This window comes from Musca autumnalis, unplaced genomic scaffold (assembly GCF_047663935.1).
Source record: "Musca autumnalis isolate F117 unplaced genomic scaffold, ASM4766393v1 scaffold_2, whole genome shotgun sequence".
Lineage (NCBI taxonomy): Eukaryota > Metazoa > Arthropoda > Insecta > Diptera > Muscidae > Musca > Musca autumnalis.
The window spans coordinates 109,206,972-109,229,240 of NW_027411755.1; the positions used below are offsets into that span (position 1 = coordinate 109,206,972).

General features: G+C 35.4%; 1 protein-coding gene across 4 annotated transcripts in view; it reads left to right on the forward strand.

Moving 5' to 3' along the window:
- aub (piwi like RNA-mediated gene silencing protein aubergine) overlaps positions 1-22,269 on the forward strand; it is a 50,920-nt gene that overhangs the window by 3,803 nt on the left and 24,848 nt on the right. For all 4 annotated transcript variants that reach the window (XM_073968800.1, XM_073968803.1, XM_073968802.1 and 1 more), the window contains exon 3: positions 9,605-9,818. In XM_073968800.1, coding sequence (XP_073824901.1) covers positions 9,605-9,818 — 214 coding nt within the window. The remainder of the gene's footprint in view (positions 1-9,604; positions 9,819-22,269) is intronic.

The window sequence follows — 22,269 nt, forward strand, 5'->3', positions numbered from 1 at the left end:
ACTTATAGTTCGAATTTCTAAAAACCTTTTAGCACATCTTTCCTACACTCCATCAGTGACCTTCATTCCAAATTTCAAAGTTCTAGCTCTACCGGTTCGCCAAATACAAACGGTACCATATTTAGTACCTTTTAGTACTTTTCGTACCCTTCCAGTTCGAATTTCCAAAAACCCAGCCTTATCTGACCCCTTCGGACCAAGAGTGACCCACACCCAAAATTTCAGGATTCTAGCTTCAGTCGTTTCGTCTGGGCGTTGATGAATCATTAAGTCAGTCAGTCAATCACTTTACTCTTTTATTAATATAGATGGTTATTCTACTTTTCTATCAAAGAGCGATTCAATCTAATATAGTGACAGGTAGGGGCTAGGGATAGGTAATGGAAAGCAATAATCGATTTTTCGACTTTTCGATTTTGGTCTAAAACTAAAAATGCGATTTTTCGGTCTTGCGATTATTTCAGTTGTCTTAAAACTCGACTTTCGACTTTTTCATAACCGCAGAAAATCGATTATAATCGACTATTCGTCGATTTTCGAGTTTTCTTTTGAAACTGTAAAACCGCCAAAAGTGTAAAACCGCCAAGTCCACAATCTATAGGCAAACTCGAAAATCGATCACAAGATAATCGATTATGCGATTTTCCCTCCAGACAAAAGTCGACTACGATTTTTAGATTTTTGACTGCAAAAAGTCGATTAATCGATTAACCGAAAGTCGACTTACCTATCCCTAGTAGGGGCTTGATAGGGGTGTTGATTTCTAAGCTTGTTGAGTGAGAACAATTCCTAAAAAGCTAATCTGCTTCTTTATTTCCCACGATGTCACAGTGTCCTGGTACACAGCAGAGCCAAAAAACATTTTGTAGCTTCCACAAGGCACTCCAGGACAGCATCACATGTTGTCAGGCTAGAATATGTATACGCAAATATAGGCATCGGTTCTAAGATTTCAGCATCCAGAAATTTGACCGCAATGCGGAAATAACCCAAACTCATTTTGGTCATTATGTCCGGGCACCGTTGGAAGATATTGAATAACATCAAAATGCTTTTAAAATTTACAAATATATATTGCCGCTTGAGCTGTCCTCCCAAATCCTCTCAGTTGTCTCATATTTTATAGAAATCCCTATTTTGGATCGACCCTAAGAAGATAATTTAAAAAGCAGAGAAAAACAAGAAATGAATTGGCTTAAGTTGAATGTTTTCGGTAAGCTCTAATCGGGACCAAATTTTTTCACAGGTTGGTCAATTCACTCACCATGATCACAAATATATACCTATAACAAAGTTTCGGAATTTCCTTTGTGTGTAACCTCGCAATGATAATATGGGTACCTTTATAAAGCTTATAAAGTGTATTGTATAGTTCTAGTTCAACGAAGAGTCCAAACTTTCCGAAATATGGGTCTTTGCTATTTTTTGAACGGATAATGATAATATGGGTAAATGCGTTGTATGGATTAAAGATCAAGTTATGATATAATAAAAAAATTGCTCCCGTTCTCGAGATTTGCACCTGTCCATACGAATAAATGTTAAATCACCGGCCGAATTTAAAAGAAAAGTTTGTTCCCTTCCCGAAATTTTCACTTGCCCTTAACTCTCCCAGTCCATTTGTCGAATATATTTGACATCTAACAATGTTTTTACATGGGCGGAAATTATTTTTGACACTGAAAAGGTTAAATCGAATGCCGATGGCCGGTTATTTACAGAAAAACTTATGATTTAAAAGAACATTTTGTTCCCCTTCTCTTCACATTTTTTGAGAAAAATGTATGATTTAAAACAAAATTTTGTTCCCGTTTCCGAAATTTGGACTTGTCCATAGGAGAATGTCCTAAATCCCAGGCCGAAGGCCGGCTACATAAAGCAAACAATTGTGATTTTTAGAACATTTTGCTCCCGTTCTCGAAATTTGCACTTGTCTATAGGAGAAAGTCTTAAATACCCTGCCGAAGCCCGGCTATTTAGATAGTAATTACAAATGAAAGTCTGGATAATTTCAGAGGCCCATATTTCGGAAAGTTTTTTCTCTCGATACAGCTGGGTTTCGTTATCTCTACAATATACTTCATTTCTGAGCTTAATGAAAGTATTCAACTTGCTCCAATGAATTTAAAGAATTTATAACAGTTCCAGTCTTAAACGTCAAAGAAGTAAGTCGAAAGTATAATGGTAGTAATACATTGACTAAGGAAAAGTTGTCGAGATGTCAGAGTATGCTGCCGCAGCGACGTAATAGGTGATCGATCGTCTCTCGTTCGTCTTCATCTTCATAATGTCTTGAGTAATCATCGTTCCATTTGTATTTCAATCATCGCGCATATGGTGCAGGAATCAGAAATTATAATAGGGGTCTTGTTTTTTTATAGACAGTCTTACAAAAATATACATACGCCAAATAAATCTCAGGTTTTAGGATATGTAATGATAATTATAAAATTCCAAGTAGGGCAAGTGCACCAATAGTCGACACTTTAAGGGTTTGCCTAACATACATCCTTCGCCATTCCGAGCAGATTTGGCCAATTAAAATGAAATAAAGCTTATTTGCTTCGAAATTTAGTTTACTTTTCGATATAAACAAATTTTGAATTATTTCTTTTAAAACTTGTGAAATTTGTGCTTTTTTGCTAGTAGTCGGCACCATTTTCCAATAGTCGGCACCTTGTATTTTAGTATATAAATGTTCGTTTTTATTATTTTAAATAACAAAAAGCATACTTTTACAAAAATAATACATATTTTAACCGATATTGCTTTTAAAAAGTAAATAAAATTGCTTCTAAAAGCAAATAAATAATGCGACACTGCACTCTAAACTTTGAATTTTATTAAATTGACAACTGAAATATGAAGAAATTTACATTAGTTTTGAAAAAATTTACCCTTGGACTCATATGCATGTTTCTCCCGAACGACCCGCCACTCCCCCGAGGAAGTACGTACAGTGTTGGTCACAGAATTAGCACACCCCTTTGCAGCAAAATGATTTCAGTCAGCTAAGAGTTTTGATAGGGCAAATTAAAATATTTTCGTAAAAAAATCCTTTTCTATAATGTATTTAACTGATTTAATGATATAAGTGAATAGTATTATCAGTAGTTTTTTGAAAATAAAAATTTTGTGAATACGCCCAAATTATCAAGGGGACATATAATTAGCACACCCTACGATTTTTTAATTTAATTCAATTAATATACAAAAATTAATTTACATTGAAGTTAATTCATATTCAAAACGTATTGAACAAATCATTTTTTGAAAGAAAAAATAATTTATCACTCCGGAATCTCAGAATATATCCGAATAGCGGACCATTTTTCGTAATGTACACTTAAACCTCAGAAAGTCGCCAAAACTTTAAAAACAAATGTACAATTGGATCTGAAATTATTGGAATTGTTAACCGATTACCGAAATTTAAATATAAAGTGCAAAAACTTTTCAAAAAGTGTTTAAGGCAGCGTCGCCCAACAGAATACCATCAAACTGAAGCAAGTGTTTATTTGTAGGTGAAAAAACAACAACCACTTGATGTTTATCAGTCGTGTTTTGCTCACGTACACTGTAAATGAGGGAGAATGGCAAAAGCAAAAGAACTCAGTGGGCGCCCGCAGTATACAGATGGGCGACCCTGGTTTAAGGTCAATGATTCATTCAAGAAATTTTCGACTTGGAAGAGGTTTATAGAAAGAAGATCAATAAAATGCACCCTTATGTGAAGGAGGATCAACTTATAACACCATTTGTTATTCCAAATTAAAACTGAATATGGACGAAAATATTGAAACTACCCAGCAAACCAAATGTCGGATGTCCGACATATCGGAACAATTTCGGAAGCAAAATCGTTCAGATTTCGTATCGATTTCTATACAATTTTTCGTAGAGGAATTCGTTCAGTTTTCGTTCCGATTTCGGAGAAAATGTCGGAAGTAAATTTCCCTTCGAATTTGCTAAAGTTTTTCTTCCGATTTCGTTACGAATTAGGATCGATATGTCGGAATAAAATTTCCCTTCGCACAACAACCACCTTTTGTATATATCTAACAAGCAACATTTTAGTTTGTTGGCGAAAAACAAAATGGTTGGTTATAAAATTCGCATATACATTTTTTTTAAATATTTTAAATATAAATGCAACATATAATAATTCAAGCTAGTGCTGATAGACTCAACATATTCGTACACAAAGTTTACATTGTTCTACTATAACTACAAAATAATAACAACAGTGAAAATCATAAGATATCTTTGAAATTATAATCTTCCAATAAAAACATAACAAAGAAAATTTATCAATAAACAAGTAAAAAAGCGTTAAGTTCGGCCGGGCCGAACTTTTCATACCCTCCACCATAAAATATTCTGAACTAAAATGGAATAATTAGTTCTCATTCCTGTCCCCAACTTTAAGTGGTACGTTAAAATGTCAGATAATGTACATAAAATGCTTCATTCGGGAGGCCCTTTTTTATAGTGCCTATATCTATGTATGTTGACAATTTTTGGTGGGCGAGAAATTGGGGGTACCGTTATATAGGGGTTAAAATAAAACATGGACCTATGTTGACAGTTTTTGATGGGAGCCTTTAATGTCAAATAACTCCTAATTCGGTTAAAAATTTTAGCTAGAATCCTCAAAATACCGAAAATCGGTACATAACGTGGAAACTTCAAATGTCATTAACAGCTAGTTCGGAGGTATGTGGGCTATACGAAAATATGAAATTAAATGAACAGTTTTTGTTGCAGAATTTTTGTTGGCTCTTAAATTTCAAATTAAAGAAAGTTCGTCCAAAAAATAAAGCTAAGGTACGGAAAATCGAGAGGTTTGTTTTGGGGCTATACCATGGTTAAACATTTTAAGTAAAATCCTCAAAGTACCGAAAATCGGGAAGTATCGTTATATTGGGGCTATGTTGAAAATTGTTGATGCAGATGTGTGGTGACGACTACAAACTTCAAATGTCAAATTACAGTTAGTTCGGTTAAAAATTGTAGCTAAAATTGCCAATTACTGGACCTATGTTGACAATTTTTTATGGAGAGGTGTTGTGACCACTAAGGACTTCAAATGTCAAATTACTGCTAGTTCGGTTTAATATTGTAGCTAAAATCATCAAATTACTGAAAATCGGGAGGTACTTTTATATGGGGGCTTTATCAATACATCGACCTTTCTTGACAATTTTTGGTGGAGAGGTGTGGTGACCACTAAGAATTACAAATGTCAAATGTTCAAATTACAGATAATTCGGTTAGAACTTGTAGGTAAAATTTTCAAAATACCGTAAATCCGTTATATGGGGATACCGAAATCCGTTATACCGAGGTACCGTTATATGGGGCTATACCAAAACATGGACCTACGTTCATAATTATTTCGAATATAAGTTTTTTGGTCACTAAGAACCCTAAATATCAAATTATAGCTAATTCGGTCTAGAAATGCGACTTAAATCGTCAAAATACCTGAAATCGGGCGGTAACGTTATATGGGGGCTATTCCAAAACATTGATCTACGTCCACTAGTTTTGTTATATAAGTTTATTGACACTTAAGAACCCTAAATGTCAAATTATAGCTAAATCGGTCTGAAAATGTAGCTAAAAACGGCAAAATACCGTAAATCGGGGGGTACCGTTATATGGGGGCTATACCAAAACGTGGACCTATGTCCACAACTTTTGTTATATAAGTTTATTGGCACTTAAGAACCCTGAATGTCAAATTAAAGCTAAATCGGTCTGAAAATGTAGCTAAAAACGGCAAAATACCGTAAATCGGGGGGTACTGTTATATGGGGGCTATACCAAAACGTGAACCTATGTCCACAACTTTTGTTATATAAGTTTATTGACACTTAAGAACCCTAAATGTCAAATTATAGCAACATCGGTCTGAAAATGTAGCTAAAAACATCAAAATACCGTAAATCGGGGGGTACCGTTATATGGGGGCTATACCAAAACGTGGACCTATGTCCACAACTTTTGTTATATAAGTTTATTGGCACTTAAGAACCCTGAATGTCAAATTAAAGCTAAATCGGTCTGAAAATGTAGCTAAAAACGGCAAAATACCGTAAATCGGGGGGTACTGTTATATGGGGGCTATACCAAAACGTGAACCTATGTCCACAACTTTTGTTATATAAGTTTATTGACACTTAAGAACCCTAAATGTCAAATTATAGCAACATCGGTCTGAAAATGTAGCTAAAAACATCAAAATACCGTAAATCGGGGGGTACCGTTATATGGGGGCTATACCAAAACGTGGACCGATATAGCCCATCATCGAACTTGACCTACCTGCAAACAAAAGACGCATTTTCCCAAAATTTCAGCGTTCTATCTCCATTTTTGTGGATGCTAGAGTGATTACCACAGACGGAGGGAGGGACGGACGTGCACAAATCGACTCAGAATTTTACCCTGATCAAGAATATATATACTTTATAGGGTCGCAAATGAGTATTTCAATGCGTTACAAACGGAAAAACAAACTTAATATACCCTCCATACTATGGTGGAGGGTATAAAAAGATGCATCAGAGAAAAATTTTTTGCTTCGATAATCATACGAAATTATTCCAAAATCGTTCAGAAATCATTACGAAAGTTCGGAAGGTACCTTAGATTTTCATACGACATTATTCCGAAATCGTTCAGAAATCTGTACGAAAATTCGGAGGAAAAAATTCGAATTACGAATTTCCCAAGGATTTTCTTCCGATTTCGTTGCGAATTCTGACCGAAATCGATCCGATTTCGCTCCGACATTTCGTTCCGAAATTATGTCTACCACTTCATACAACTTTCGTTAAGATATCGTTACGATTTCGGATCAGATATCGGACGTCACGTCCGAAATTTGTTCCGATTTCGTTACGATATCGGTACGATTGGTTTGCTGGGTTAGTACAAATACTTTATTAAATACTACTACTTTTGAAGGTCTATCTAGGCAAAATAAATGTAGGTAGTGGGGTGTGCTAATTGTGTGACCTACACTGTATGACTGATATCAGTTTCAAAATTTTATTCACTTTTAATCTTCCCAAAACAAATACAAATGGTTTGAATCATACAAAAAATTATATTTTACAAAATATAAATATTATGTATTTTCATATTTTTTAAATTTTGTTGTTGTATAACGTGTCAAAACTTTTTATACTCTTTTATTTTAGACATTAAATAATTGCAAAAATTACATAATTTTACTTTCATAAAAATATTTTAAGTAAAAATGTCTAAAACGTGAAATTTTGTTGCAAATGTATTGGCCACCACTGTACCTTCCTGGGTGTCGATAAATGCACGTTTTTCCTGAGATTTCTCAGGAAGTTAATAGATTCTGACAGAATTAGAGCAATCGAAACAAACAAAATAAAAAGATATGATGCGAAAACACTACAGAAGTGGGAATTGTGGAAATATTGTGTTTAATGAAAGTTTTTTGTGCGCAAAAAAGTTAATTTCCCAGCAATATGTTCGTTGACAAATCATGAGTTAAATCATGGGTGCAAATGATCTGGCATGCCATCTTTTTGTAATTTTCACTCATAAATTTTATATGAGCGTGACCCCCAAAAGATGACATTCTTTTCCGATCCTAAGCATGTCATTTTCACCAATGCTTTGACATGTCATTTTAACCAATGCTTTGACATAAAATTTTCACCAATGTTTTGACATGTCATTTTCACCAAACATTGGCATGAAATTTTCATGTCTTGTTTGGAAAATGAAAAATGCTGTATTTAAATACGATTTCCATGACAAACAAAACCCTTTAATAAATTCAAGCGAATACATGAAATAATTACAACTAATTTATCAGCAAAAAAAAAAAAAAAAAAAATATATATATATAAAAAATTTCAATTTATCACCGTCTCTGTAACGCAACAGAGTTTACGGATATTCAGTTTATCATTGTTGAGGTAGGTGAGGCGGGCATTATTGAAAGAGGTGCATCCTTCTAAAATATGTAGATCTGTGCAGATGCTATTACAATTTGGACATTTGTTGTCTACATTTTTGTTTAATAGGTTTTGATGTGTAGCTATACTATGTCCTATTCGAAGACGTGAAAATATGCGTATTTCATTTTTATGAACGTTGGATATACAGGTTTTATATTGTTGGGATTGACTTGGTTGTAGTGGATATGATTATATAACAGTTGCTCGTGTTTGCATTGTTTCTTTAGTTCATGTTTGATATAAGTTTTCAAATCAATTTTGTCGATTATGCTATCGAACATCACAGGTGCTGAGCATGCATATTTAGCAGCTTTGTCAGCAAATTCGTTTCCTTTAATACCGACGTGACCAGGTATCCAGTATAGTTTTATATTATTGTTGTCGGTAAGCATGTCACGAATTTTGTTTACTGAGGCCCAGTTGTTGTTTGATATACACGACACAGCCTTGAGAACGGATAAGCTATCAGTGAAAATAATAGTTTCATGTTTGGAAGAAGCTGCTATGTTAATGGCTTCCAAAATCCCAGCAGCTTCGGCAGTAAAGATGGATGTAAAATCAACAAGAGTTTTAACGGAAAGGATTTCTCCTTTGGAATTGACAGTAGGCCTATTCTGTAACTTTTTAACAACATTACTCATTGTTTATTTTACAACAATTTCATTTGTTTGTTTTGTAGTTGTTACAAGAATAAAAGAAATTTAAACAACTTTTCAATCGATAAAAGTTACAGAATTCCTATACTGGAATGTTCTTTCTTCAAATCAAATTATAAAACTCGCGTTACTAAAAGTGCAAAAAACGACATTTTGTCTAAAACCTGTACAAATTACCTATAGCGTACTGGTTTGTATTTAGGTTGGCTTCATCGCTGTGCTTAAAGATAGCTGGTTCATTAGTATTAGGCATCCACACTTAAAACAGCCGAATCACAATCACTTGATATCGAGGACGCATGGCTTGTGGTTTCATTATCGTTTGACGTCGGTACTGGGTTATTTAGGCCCTGCACCGTAACTTTATTCCTCCCCATCATAGTTGTTTATTTTAGGGAACTATCCCGATCCATTTGTGGCCCAAGAGGAATCGTATGGGGGTCAGCAGAGTGCAGAGGAGAGATGGGCAGACATCTATTAGAGGTTACCTCTGCTAGAAGCCATTTCTCTCATTTGGCGACATTCCTGAGTATTTCAGCCATGTAAAACATCTCTACAAAGTGGTGTCTTAAGACACAATCCGTTCGGACTCGGCGATAAACAGTAGGTCCCATATCCCATAAAAATGAATCGGGGTGCACTCATTGATACATGTGAGAGAAGTCTCCCTTGTCCCGTATGTGATGTTTGTGGAACAAACGCTAATTTACCGAAAACATATGGTAATAATACATGTTATGGACACTTAAAATTGTCCACTTATCTACAATTGTCGGCAATTCTGCCGTTAACTAGTTACAAAATCACGCAACAGTATCTTTTTCCAATAAACTGATCCATCAAAAAGTTGATTTTGATAAGATTAAATGATACATTATAATCAAAACCAAGTTTTTATTTTGTTGATTTCTGATTGAATATACCATATAATATTTTTAGGTCCATCCTCCAGGTGGCGGACAGCCCCCCATGGCAGGCGCAGGCGCCGGTCCATCTGCCTGGGGACAGCGTCCCGTAGGTGCTGCTCGTGGAAGTTCAATGATGAAAGCGACAATGCCAACTGCAAACCCTCAACAACGTCCGCCGGCACCGGCAGCATTAGGACGTGCTACAACTCATAGGGATGTTCCTGTTGCAGAAGCGCCAGCGGGCGGTAAACCAAATTTACAATATTTTTTACATACATATCAGTCTATTTTACATTTCATATTTTAATACATATTAGCGTTATTCACTTATGTTGGTAGATCTACAACTCTTGTATATGTATCACGGGTTTTACAACGAAGTGCGATCGTCTCAAGCTCATCGTCAGTTGATCTTTTAATTTCAGTTTTATTACGCCTTTTTCCCATAAATAAGCTTTTTTACAATTACATTTTTCTACCACAAAAAAAGACGTAGAACAAAAAATGCAGGAAAACAAACAGCTGCTCCACACCCTTGTAAAATTAAGTACAATGTTTACAATAATTTTTGGTAGAGGAAATTAACAACCCTATGGTAAATGTAAACGGTTGTATATTTACAATATTAACAAGATGTACTAGAATTAAGGTAGAATTAGACGTGACATAACCATAACGCCATAAGGCCATATCAATCAGCTGATTGGACCAAACCTGTGGAAATCAATGTATTCGATTAGTAGTGACATAACATAAAGCCATAGCCATAACCATAAGAAGCCAATTGCGTTTTGGCTTTCTATGGCTATGGCGTTATGGCTATGTCACGGCTAATTCTAACTTTACATTACAGCTTTATCACCATTAGTAAATACATCTATTGTTGGGATAATTGACGGAGCACGTGGATCTACAGTTATGCAAGAAATGTATTGCCATGACAAAATTATAGAAAATTTCATATTGTTCGTTTATGGCAACAAATTAAAAACTATAGGATTTTTCGTGCAAATCTCTTATTATTAGTCCTCAAAACCAGGGTTTAAAAGCCAGCAACTAAAAACATTAGCATTAGCTGTACACTTCAACTGCTACACAATATTCACGCACACGGCTAAATAAGCAACCGAACGCATATTTATTTTTGTACATTTTTGCTTATTTCGTTTTTTACGCCTAATCTTTTTTTCGTAGGCATAATCGACAACCACGCTACATATTTAGCAGTCGGCTGACCATTCGTCGCAGCGAATTAGCCAGAGAGGGTGTTTTTTGTCATTAGAGTTGCCAACGCAGTAATAAAAAAGATGTAATTTAATGTCAAAATGCTCCCATCATATGGTAGAACTTAAAGAATACCATGATACAATAAGAAGGTAGTAGCAGCAACTGCCGTTTTTGGTAACATAAGATGTCAAAATTTGACATAAATTCAATGCAATTGACACATTATGTTACCACCAGCTGGGCTGATAATGCTACCTTCTTATTGTATCATGAAGAATACTAATTATTATTGTTTAAAAATAAAAAAATATATTTTGAACGGCTTCACCAAAAATTCACATGTCATTTGAACGAAAAAGTGGAATTAATTATATCGTGATTTTGAATGCATAACCCTGATCTCAAAAAAAATGGTTTCTGAAAACATGGCTAAGCCGTTGAAACTTTGTTGCTTATTCTCTTTTCTGATATGTGTTGATCATGTGTGCTGCAAAATATGAGTATGCGTGTCCGATGCTTTTTTATTAAAGCGACAATATTCAATAGCATTAGCATCGCTAGGAATATTTTTGTGAAATTTGTTGCTACATGTTGCCGTTTTTCATTGTTGCTAAACATATTTCGAGGAAATTTAGCAGGCAAAGCTGCAAATATTCGGTGCTTTTGCTAATATGGCGTTAGCATTTTAAACCCTGCTCAAAACAATATTCCGTCAAAATATAAAAAGTTTATATTCGATTTATAACAAATACAGACGAAAATAAGAATTACCTACTACTTTGAGGTGACAAATGTATTGAAACGGGAAAAGCAGTACTATAAAACTAATAATTTTTGCAAATTTTTGTAGTCGTTATGCATTTTTATGGCTTTTGCGGCTAATCAATCTTACAGTATTGAATGTGAAGTTCATTGATAAAAAAAAACCATCATGGAGAGTCTACAGGTAGAAAAATGCATGAGGCATATTAACTATAAACAATGACGAACCGGTTAAAGACAAGTATGCAAAGAATGAATATTTAACTCAATATGTATTGTCGGAAAATGGACCAATGTATAAAACGGTCTGATTCTCGCTTTGAAAACGTCAAACTATCTCTGCAAAGTATAGGGAAAAATAGACCCTCTGTGCAGCATTTTGAAACGATAATAGTAATTATTCTGAATGTCTTACCGACTTTCACAGAATCCAGAAAGTTCAGAAAGGCATATTAATCTAATTTATGTAAATTGCTGATCTAATATAACATATATAACAAAATCCTGATTATTAACCTTTATAAAATTGTTTTAAGAAAAAAATTCGAAAAAGATCCTTCAACGAAATATCAAGACTTAGTTTTTATATAATTTGTTGGCATAAACGGACAATTAATAATATGAAATTTTCTACAATTTTGGTTTCTGCAATAAATTTTATTGCCTAACTGTATCTTTAAGATTAGAATTTTATTGTAGATAGTTTGTCGTCCATGGGCGGGTTTTATTGTAGATATATACTACTAGTCTCACTCCAACAGAATGATACAATAAAATGATTTGTGACAAACAACAACCATTACTTCGCAATATGAAATTCATAATGGATAAAAATTTTTAAAAATAAAAATTCGCCAATTTAGACGATTCTACACATCTGCACAAAATAATAGATACACCTTATTCTTGATAACTTCAAAAAAATTAGGCAATCAACAACCAACTTTGGTTTTATTTAAAATGCAGGTGATTTTTCAACTAATGGTCATAGAAATGATGCACATAATATATTCAGATATCCGGACTTTTTCTGGCATTCACCTCTGCGCCTCAAGTGTGTAGTCATGTTTGAGCCGGGTGTAGTCATGTTTTTTTTTTACAATCTAAAATCGTTATGACCGAAGTTTAAAATGTGTGCAAAAATTCAACCACAAAGAATAACAAATTCTATTTTTCTGGAAATGGCAAATTCCAACATTGAATTTGTAGTTAACTACATATTTTCTTGTTTGAATATGATGGCAGGGACACCTGCCGTTGGCCAAGGGTTCGATTATGGATACCCAGCAAAATGTTCGATGCCAAAGATGACATTCAATCATGGGTGCAAGTGATCTAGCATGTCATCTTTTTAGCATCTTCATCGATGAATTTTATATGAGCGTGGACCCCAAAAGATGACGTTCTTTTCTGGATCCTAAGCATGTCATTTTAACCAATGCGTTGACATGTCATTTCCACCAATGCTTTGGCATGTCATTTCCACCAATGATTTGACATGTCATTTTCACCAATGCTTTGACACGTCATTTTCACCCATGCTTTGACATGTCATTTTAACCAATGCTTTGGCATGTCATTTTCACCGACCCCTTGGCATGAAATTTTCATGTATTGTTTGGAAAATGGAAATGCTGTATTGAAATATGGTTTTCATGAAAAACAGAACTCTTTATTAATTCAAACGAATTCATGAAATAGCTACAATTAATTTATCAGTTTAGTTTTTCAAAAGTTTACATCCAAAATTGCAATGTAATCACCACCGCTGCAACGCAAAAGATTACTTCCTCCGTTCTCCGCAACTGATATTCTTTCATCTTACAAAAGGTTTTTTCAATTATCTTCCCATCACCAGTTCAGATTTCGACATGGACTCCAAATGCACTCCTTTAAGTATTTTTATTTCGTAAATTACTTTTATTTTATAATTTCGTTATTTTATAACAACATTTTGGTAATTTATACTCTTTTGTTTAGTGACGGAAATATGTAGGGATCTAAAACCCGGCTTGCTTTAGGGATCTTTAAGAACAAAATGTAACGAACGGGGAGGAGACACTTTTTATGGAAAATACCATTTATGCTTAATTAATTTATTTTTAATTGTTTCTTTCCAAAAGTAGTTTCTTCTTTATTTTCAGATTCTTGTTCCTTTTCCTTTCGGACTTTTTTTTTCAAATTCCAAGAAGCGAGATTTGATTGATTTCATTCTATGTCAGATTTAGAACAGACAAGGGAACTTTTAAAATAGCAATGTGTGCAGTCCGATTCTATTTTTAGCTCGATGGTTGGGACTTCATATAATACCAATTGTTTAGAAGTTTTAGTTGTTTGATATGCAGGAAATGTGAGACAACATCACGACGACAGTTCTAACAACTTTGGTCTGTTCCAGAAACTGCAAGAATCTACTTATTTTTACTACGATAACAATTTTTCCTTTATGTTATCGGAAAAAATAGTAAAAATTAGTAGATTTTTGCAGTACTGGAACATACCAAAATGAAAATAAACAGGTGTGTAAATAAAAACACAAACATCATCTCTATTGGATCGATGGAATGGGTACAAATGCTGATGAAAAGATCGGATCTTTCACGACTTCCTTTGCATTGGTTCAAATCCTAATGAAAAGATCGGATCTTCCACGACTTCCTTTGAACCAATGCAAAAGATGACATGAAATCACGTCATCGCAAAGAACCCCTTCCGTCAAATTTTGCTGGGTAACAACTCAACTGTAGTTGCGTTGAGAGTTGAGCAAATCATACAAATAAAATAACTAAAACGACAGATATGTTTGTCAAATCCATTCAATATCAGTGTATTGAACCTTACACTGGTGTGCGAAATAATATAGCCACAGAAGTTACAAAACATTAAACGTTTCTAAATCAATTTTGAAAAGTGTATTATGTTGCAATTTGCATTTTTACAGTGGAACAGTATCCCATAAATAAAATTCAGTCGACATTTGTCGAATTTGCGTGTTGACCTTGTATTAGGCAGAGCAGAACCTGTAAAGAGGAATATTACTTCCTGTGAGTAATATTACTCTTTGTAGATCCCTTGCTCCAATAAACGAGTAAATAATTATTGATTGTTATCAACTCCAACAGATCTTAGGTGTTATTTAAGAACAACCTAAAACAATTTATGGGTGCAGAAATCACGAATCTTAAACATAAAGACAGAGTATGTTTATAATTCTTCTCGAAGAATACCCATCTGTGGCAACCACCTTTATTGCTGAGTATTTCTAGCCTTATATAAAAAAACATATATAAAAAACATATATCCGCAATCAGTTCAATCGTTGGAAATATGAATGAAACCGATCGAATTTTGGTTCTGGGCGATTTTAATATGCCCTCTGTTAAATGGCTCTTATTACCAGATTCTGAAGCTCTAACACCACTAACATCCCGGGCGAATGCTAATCAAGATACATTCGAAATTGTTAGTCGATTTTGTGACCTCAATCTTCATCAAATAAACGATATACTGAATAGTTACGATAGAATCCTTGATTTAGCATTTGTAAATGTTACTCAATATTTTGAAATAATTAGAATTCCACCAATTTCTATTCCTGAAGATATTCATCATCCCTCATTATGTATAACCATGACCCATAATCATTCCTTTGGGGAAAATCAGTCCAAAGTGTTAAAAACTGTCCCTAATTATAAAAAAACAGATTTTCGGAAACTCAATTCTCTTATTTCTTCTGTTAACTGGACATCGGTATGTCTTTGCAGCAGTGATATTGATCTTGATATTATAATTAACTAATTCTATGAGATCATAAATAAATTTATGCTTGAATGTATTCCAACTATTAAAGTCACAAATTCTTATAAATTTCCATGGATTACTCCTGAGTTATCAACTATAAAAAATTCCAAAAATAAACTTTTTCGTAAATATAAAAAGTCAGGTTCTTCAATTGACTACGCCAATTATTCTGTAGCTAGGTCTAAGTATACGCTAGAATCTCGTAGATCATATAATGAGTACCTTAACAAGATTAAAGAAAATTTTAAGTCCAATCCTAAGTCCTTCTATGACTTTGTTAATTTAAAAAGAAAAACACCTTCTAAGCCCTCTTTATTGAAATTCAATAATCAAGAATTTACTAAAAACACAGATATTGCTGAATGTTTTGCAGAATTTTTTGCTACAACTTATTCAAGTGCATCTTGCCAAATTAGAGATACATATCCTTATAAATTATCTCAGATTGATGAAATTTACATGCCTTTCTTACAATACCAAGACGTTTCCAAAAGTCTGCGATGTTTAAAACCCATTAAAAGTCCAGGTCCCGATGGAATACCTAGTTTAATTCTGAAGCATTGTTCAGTTGCATTGTCAACCCCTTTAACTCTATTGTTTAACTATTCCCTTAAATTCGGTCATTTCCCCGCAATATGGAAAAAGTCTTATATTGTACCTTTACATAAGTCAGGCAGTCTGACTAATGTATCCAATTATAGAGGAATTGCAAAATTAAGTGCAATTCCTAAATTGTTCGAAAAATTAATTACTTCTGTAATTTCCCATAAAATTCAACCCATGCTAAGTCCATATCAGCATGGTTTTCGTAGTGGTCTTTCGACCATAACAAACCTTATAGAATTCACATCGAATGTAATAAAAGGATTTGTTCGGCATAATCAAATTGACACAATATATTCAGATTTCAGCAAAGCATTTGATAGGGTTAACCATAGGCTTTTGTTGTATAAATTAGATTATATGGGCTTTAATACTAATTTAGTAAGATGGATATCTTCTTATTTACAAAATAGATCACAAACAGTTTTGTTTGATGGATGTGTCTCAAAATCGATTGACGTGCCATCGGGTGTTCCGCAAGGAAGTCACCTCGGACCGGTTCTCTTTCTTTTATTTATAAATGACTTGCCAAACTCAATAATGCATTCTAGATTGCTAATGTACGCTGATGATGTCAAGCTATTCATTACTCATAAATCGGAAAAGCAGGCTGATCTTCTCCAGAGTGATTTAAATAGCCTTTTTCAATGGTGTAAAATCAACTGTATGGACTTAAACTTAAAAAAATGTAAACATATGTGTTTTTCCAGATCTTCTTCTTTAATAAGGCAATACAATATTAACGGTTCTCAATTATTAACTGTAGCATCATTTGTTGATCTTGGCCTTTTGATGGATCGAAAATTAAAATTTAATAATCATGTAATTTCTATTGTTAATAAAGCGCATGGAGTTTTAGGATTTATAAAAAGATGGGCCAAAGAATTTTCAGATCCCTATATAACAAAACAACTATTTACGTCACTTGTAAGACCCATATTAGAATATGGTTCTGTTGTATGGGACCCTCAATACGCAATGTTTTCTGATAAAATTGAATCAGTGCAGAAACAATTTTTGCTTTTTGCACTGAGAGGTTTACATTGGAATAGCGATTTTGTCTTGCCTTCATATACAAGCAGGTTAAAATTAATTCGATTACCTACATTAAAAAGTAGACGCACAATGTTAAACACTATGATGTTGCATAAAATTTTAATGGGTAATATTCCCTCGGATTTCTTAATATCATCTATTAGAATAAGTGTTCCTTGTAGAACAATTAGAAACTATCAACCCTTATTTAGAGATTTCCACCGCACGAATTACTCTATGGGAGATCCTATTAACAAAATGTGTGTAGATTTTAATTCCATGTATTGTAATGTAGACTTTGGCATGAGCCTTGACCTTATAAAATCTAACATAATTTTATTTTTAAATGAATAGTATATAAAAATGTATTAGTAAGTAACTAACTAGCTGATGAAGTAAATTCTGTAGCTGGTTTTCAATTTCCCTCTCATACCCCATCATGATGCGGATCATGGTGTGTACGCGATCCCTACGTAAAAGGGAGGTCGCCCCCTCGGTCGGCAGGGGTGGGAAAGTGAGGCGTGGGAACGTTCGAAAAAAAAAAAAAAACATCGAGGTTAGCTTTATTAAATGTCAAGGCTACCAGTGGTGAATGAAAATGATATACGAAGCTGCCCGTTCAAATTAAATAAACATGTATACCACCTGTCAAATGTTCAGCCGTAGGCCAAACCACGCGTTCGTCTACGATCACGTGTGAACGTATTATGTCTTTATGTTTAAGATTAGTGGTTTTTTTACCCATAAATTGTTTTAGGCTGTTCTTAGGTTAGGTTAGGTTAAAGGACGCGCAGCTGTCGTGTTGGACAGCCACTCCACTCGGAGACCTTGTGTTCATCCTATAGTAAGGGTAGGAGAAAAGAAAAGAACCCAGCAAAATTTATTTGAAGTTGTTCTATGTGAAGTAGTGATTGAATAGCTTTTTTAGAAGCAGTCAACGCAGAGTCATGAAAAATGCATTCCGTTCTTCACATTTTGACAATGTCCGATTTGAATCCATTTCATAAAATTTTCACATTTTAGCAATGTTTACATTTATAATAACTTTTTGCAAAAAAATTCTTAAGAATACACGAAACAATTTATTTTATGGTATTTTAATTACTCAGCAAAATGTTTGTATCCAAAAAGATAGTCATAGGTGTAAGAAATGTCAGACTGCATATTTGTTTGTAGCCAAAAAAGTAGTTGAATCATGATTGCAAGTGACTTTTGGAGTTATCATGAACGGCAATTCCCCGTGAATTTTTTCAATTTCTCCCTTCAGTTGCAACGGCGGAAGGACGAAACTCACGGGGAAATTTCATTCATGATAACCACCTATGTCTTTTTTACGTGAAAGAAGTCAGCAATCAATTTTAGATATTTATCACATATTGGCATGACTCTATGCAAGAAGCGTTTTAAGATGTTTTTGGGTATTTTTGAGTAATAAAAGCTAACTTTCTAGAATAAAAGTATTTGATTTTTATTTGCACTCAGTCGCTTTTTAAAATGATTTATTTGAGATATTCCATTGTTTTATATTCATTATATTTCAATTTTATTAAGACTATCGAACTATTATCAAACTACTGTTTTTTCAAACAAAAATTTTCTACAAAAACATGAGTTTGGTAGTAATTTGAACGAAACTAGAAAAAGAGGCCATAAATATTAATTAGAAGTTACCACAACTCTTTTAAATACCTTTTCCAAATGGCCCTGAGGTCTCAAATCAGTGAAAATCCTCGCTTAATAGATGTTAACTTCTCCCATATCCTCAAATTGCATGCTTGCGAATCAATTTTTAAATGAATCGAAAAATCAATTCAAAATACTTTCCATGGAAAGTATATTTATTCACTACAAAGAACTAATGCAAAAAGTGTGCTTAAGGGGCAAATTAGACAGTATCCTCACTGCACCATGCCCTTGTAAAAATCATGACTTCTTTCACGTAAAAGGTTAGCTGCTTAACTCGGAGACCTTTTGGTCCATTGTGTTCATCCTGAAAATATATAAGAGATTGGAAACAGAAAGATTCCCAGCAGGAGAAAAGAGTTTTTAGAGTAGGGAGATTGATACATATAAGAAAGAGGAAGAAAGGAAAATGATTTTGTTAATGTATATACATATATTGTTCGACCTCATAATAAATGAGAGAGTCAGATTTGCGGTTGTGTCGCATAGTTTTCCCATAGCCATTTACAGGCTCTGGTAAAGTTGACAATAATCACAGGATCTATTGAGGAGAGACCGGTAAGAGTAGGGATTTCGTAATCACCCAGTAGTCTCCGCCTCATGCTTCTAAGCATAGGGCAACGACATAGCAGATGTTCGATCGTCTCCAATTCCTCCTCATCCTCACAGAGTCTGCAAAAATCGACATTGGTTCCATCCCACCCACTTACAGCTTCTGGATCTGACGCGACAGTGGCCGGTTATCACCCCTGTAGCAATTCTGATCTCAGGTTTACTGACTGAGAGTAAGGATGAAGTTCTACGTCTCGAAATGGTTGGCCATATTAGTTTCGCTATCCTATATTTGGGTTCATTAGACCAAATTTTACCAGCTTTATCGGAGAAGAAGCTCGTGAGCTTACCAATAAAATGGCACAGCGGCGGTTTAACAAGGCTTTCTGCATGAATGCTATCGGACTGTGAGCCTGTACGTGCCAGTTCGTCAGCGATTTCGTTTCCTTCTATATTATAATGTCCGGGCACCCAACAGAATACGATTGCATTTTGAATGTTCTCAAGTTGGTGTCTACATTTGCTAAAGATCTCAGACTTTATTGTGTATGACGTAAGTGCCTTCAGGGCAGCCTGACTATCGACAAAGACAACTATTTGTCTGTCTGCGTCCACTTCATCGCTGCCGATCAGATCCAGAGCCTTCACTATGGCGAACATCTCCGCCTGGAAGACACTACAGTTGTTGTCCAATTTATATGCATGTCGGATGCTGAACTCTTCACAATAAATTCCGGAACCGGTTCCCTCCTCCATTTTCGAGCCATCTGTGTAAACGGCTAGCCTATCTGAGAAGGGTTGACCATTTCTCCAAACATTTCTCTCTGGTATACAAATATCCGCCCTGTTGAAATTAAGGGTAGGTGCAATATAGTCACTAACTTTAAATCCGACTTGACAATTTGTTACTTGAAGGATGCTGGCATGCCCCAGTTGTGAAGGACGCCAAGCCTGAATCTCGTTGAGCCTCGTTGCACTCCTAGAGGCTAGGAATTGTAATGCTATGTCCAGTGGTTGAAGGTTGAGTATCGCATTTAAGGCAGCCTGCGGTGTACTTCTCACAGCTCCAGTGATGAGCAGTGAAGCTGCTCGCTGCACGCCTGCTAACTTAGCCAAGTATGTTCCGTTTTCGAGTCCTTTCCACCAGACAAGACATCCATATGTTAAGATTGGACAGACTACAGTTATATACAACCAGTATATTATGTGTGGCTTGAGTCCCCAACTTTTACCTATCGAATTCTTGCAGGAGTATAGTGCGATTAAACCCTTCTTAGCCCGTTCCTCAGTGTTCCTCTTCCATCTTAGCTGCCGGTCAAGGATTACCCAAGTACTTGGCTTCCAGAGAAAGACTTATCGCAACTCCGTGTTGTACGGGAAGGGTAAATTCGGCAACCTTCCTCTTCCTGGTGAAAAGGACAAGCTCTGTTTTTGTCGGGTTTACGCCTAGACCGTTCCGATGAGCCCAAGTCGAAAGTTTAACCAGGGCCCTCTGCATTAATTCTGACAGAGTGGATGGGAATTTTCCACTGATGAGAATGACGACATCATCAGCGTAGGCAACAATCTTCGTACCGACTCTATCAAAATCTTGTAATATTCCATTTATCACCAGGAGCCATAGCAGAGGTAACAGTACACCCCCCTGGGGTGTACCCCTGTTTACAGACTTCCTGATGGAGCTCATCCCTAAATGCGAGTTGATAATTCTGCTCTCCAGCATCCTATCAATCCATTCGATGAGGAGAGAGGAGATACCCATGTAAGATAGGGAATCATGTATTGACTCGAGTTTGACATTGTTGAACGCCCCCTCGATGTCTAGGAATGATGCTAGTGTAAAATTTGAGGCATAGATGTTCTTTTCGATGTGGGCCACTACGTCATGTAGTGCCGTTTCGATAGATTTGCTCTTAATGTACGCATGCTGCCCGTTACATAATAAGTTGGGATTTAGGTTTGATCTGATTTCAAGGTCTATTAGCCTTTCCATAACTTTTAACAGAAATGAAGAGAGGCTAATTGGTCGGTAGTCCTTGGGTTGGGAGTGACTGGGTTTACCAGCCTTGATATAGGTCACCCTTACCTCCTTCCATGGTTTAGGTATGTGCGACAACAACAAACAGGCTCTATAAATGTCCCTTAGGATCGGGATTAGGATTTGAGACGCATACTGCAGCATCGCCGGGCTTATCCCATCTGGACCAGGGGATTTATAGGGCTGGAATGTGTTGATCGCCCATATAATCTTAGGTTCACTGATCAACTTGTTGACAAGATCCACTTCCTCGTCTGTGCGGGTGGGGCATCTACACCACGATTTAGTGGTATTATCCGCATCCTCACACCCGGGGAAGTGGGTTCTTGCCAGCAAGTCCAGGGTCTCAAGACCGGAGTTTGTCCATGATCCGTCACTTCGCATAATGCTCCCTATTGTTTTGGGATCTTTAGAGAGTATCTTGCGGAATCTGGATGCGGCGTTAACTCCCTCTACCGACTCACTGAAGTTAACCCAAGAATTCCTTTTAGCTTTCTTAACTTCGCTTTTATACATATTAAAACTTCCCTTATAAAAGTCCCAATCAGCGCCTAATTTGGTACTGTTTGCCTTGTTATAGGCCCGCCTGCTAATCTTCCTGAGATTAGCGAGTTCCTTATTCCACCATATTGGTTGATTTTTCTTGCCCGGATAAGTAAGTGGGCATGAATTTTCATAGCAACTCCGAAGAACGTTGGTTACATTTTCCACCGCGTTGTCAATTGCAACAGCGGAGCAAACATTAAGATGATCTGAGAGATGAGAAGTTGTTGGGGTTTTAAATTTATTCCAATCAGTCCTTCTGGGGTTCCTATGTGGTTTTTGCCGTTCACCGCTAAAAGAAACATGAAAGAGTATCGTCTTGTGGTCAGAGAAGGAGCACTCCTCCGATACTCTCCAGTCCCTAATATACGATTCATCCATATTAGTTACGGTTATGTCTATAACCTCCTCTCTAACCCTATTATGGAATGTGACCGAATTCCCCCTATTGC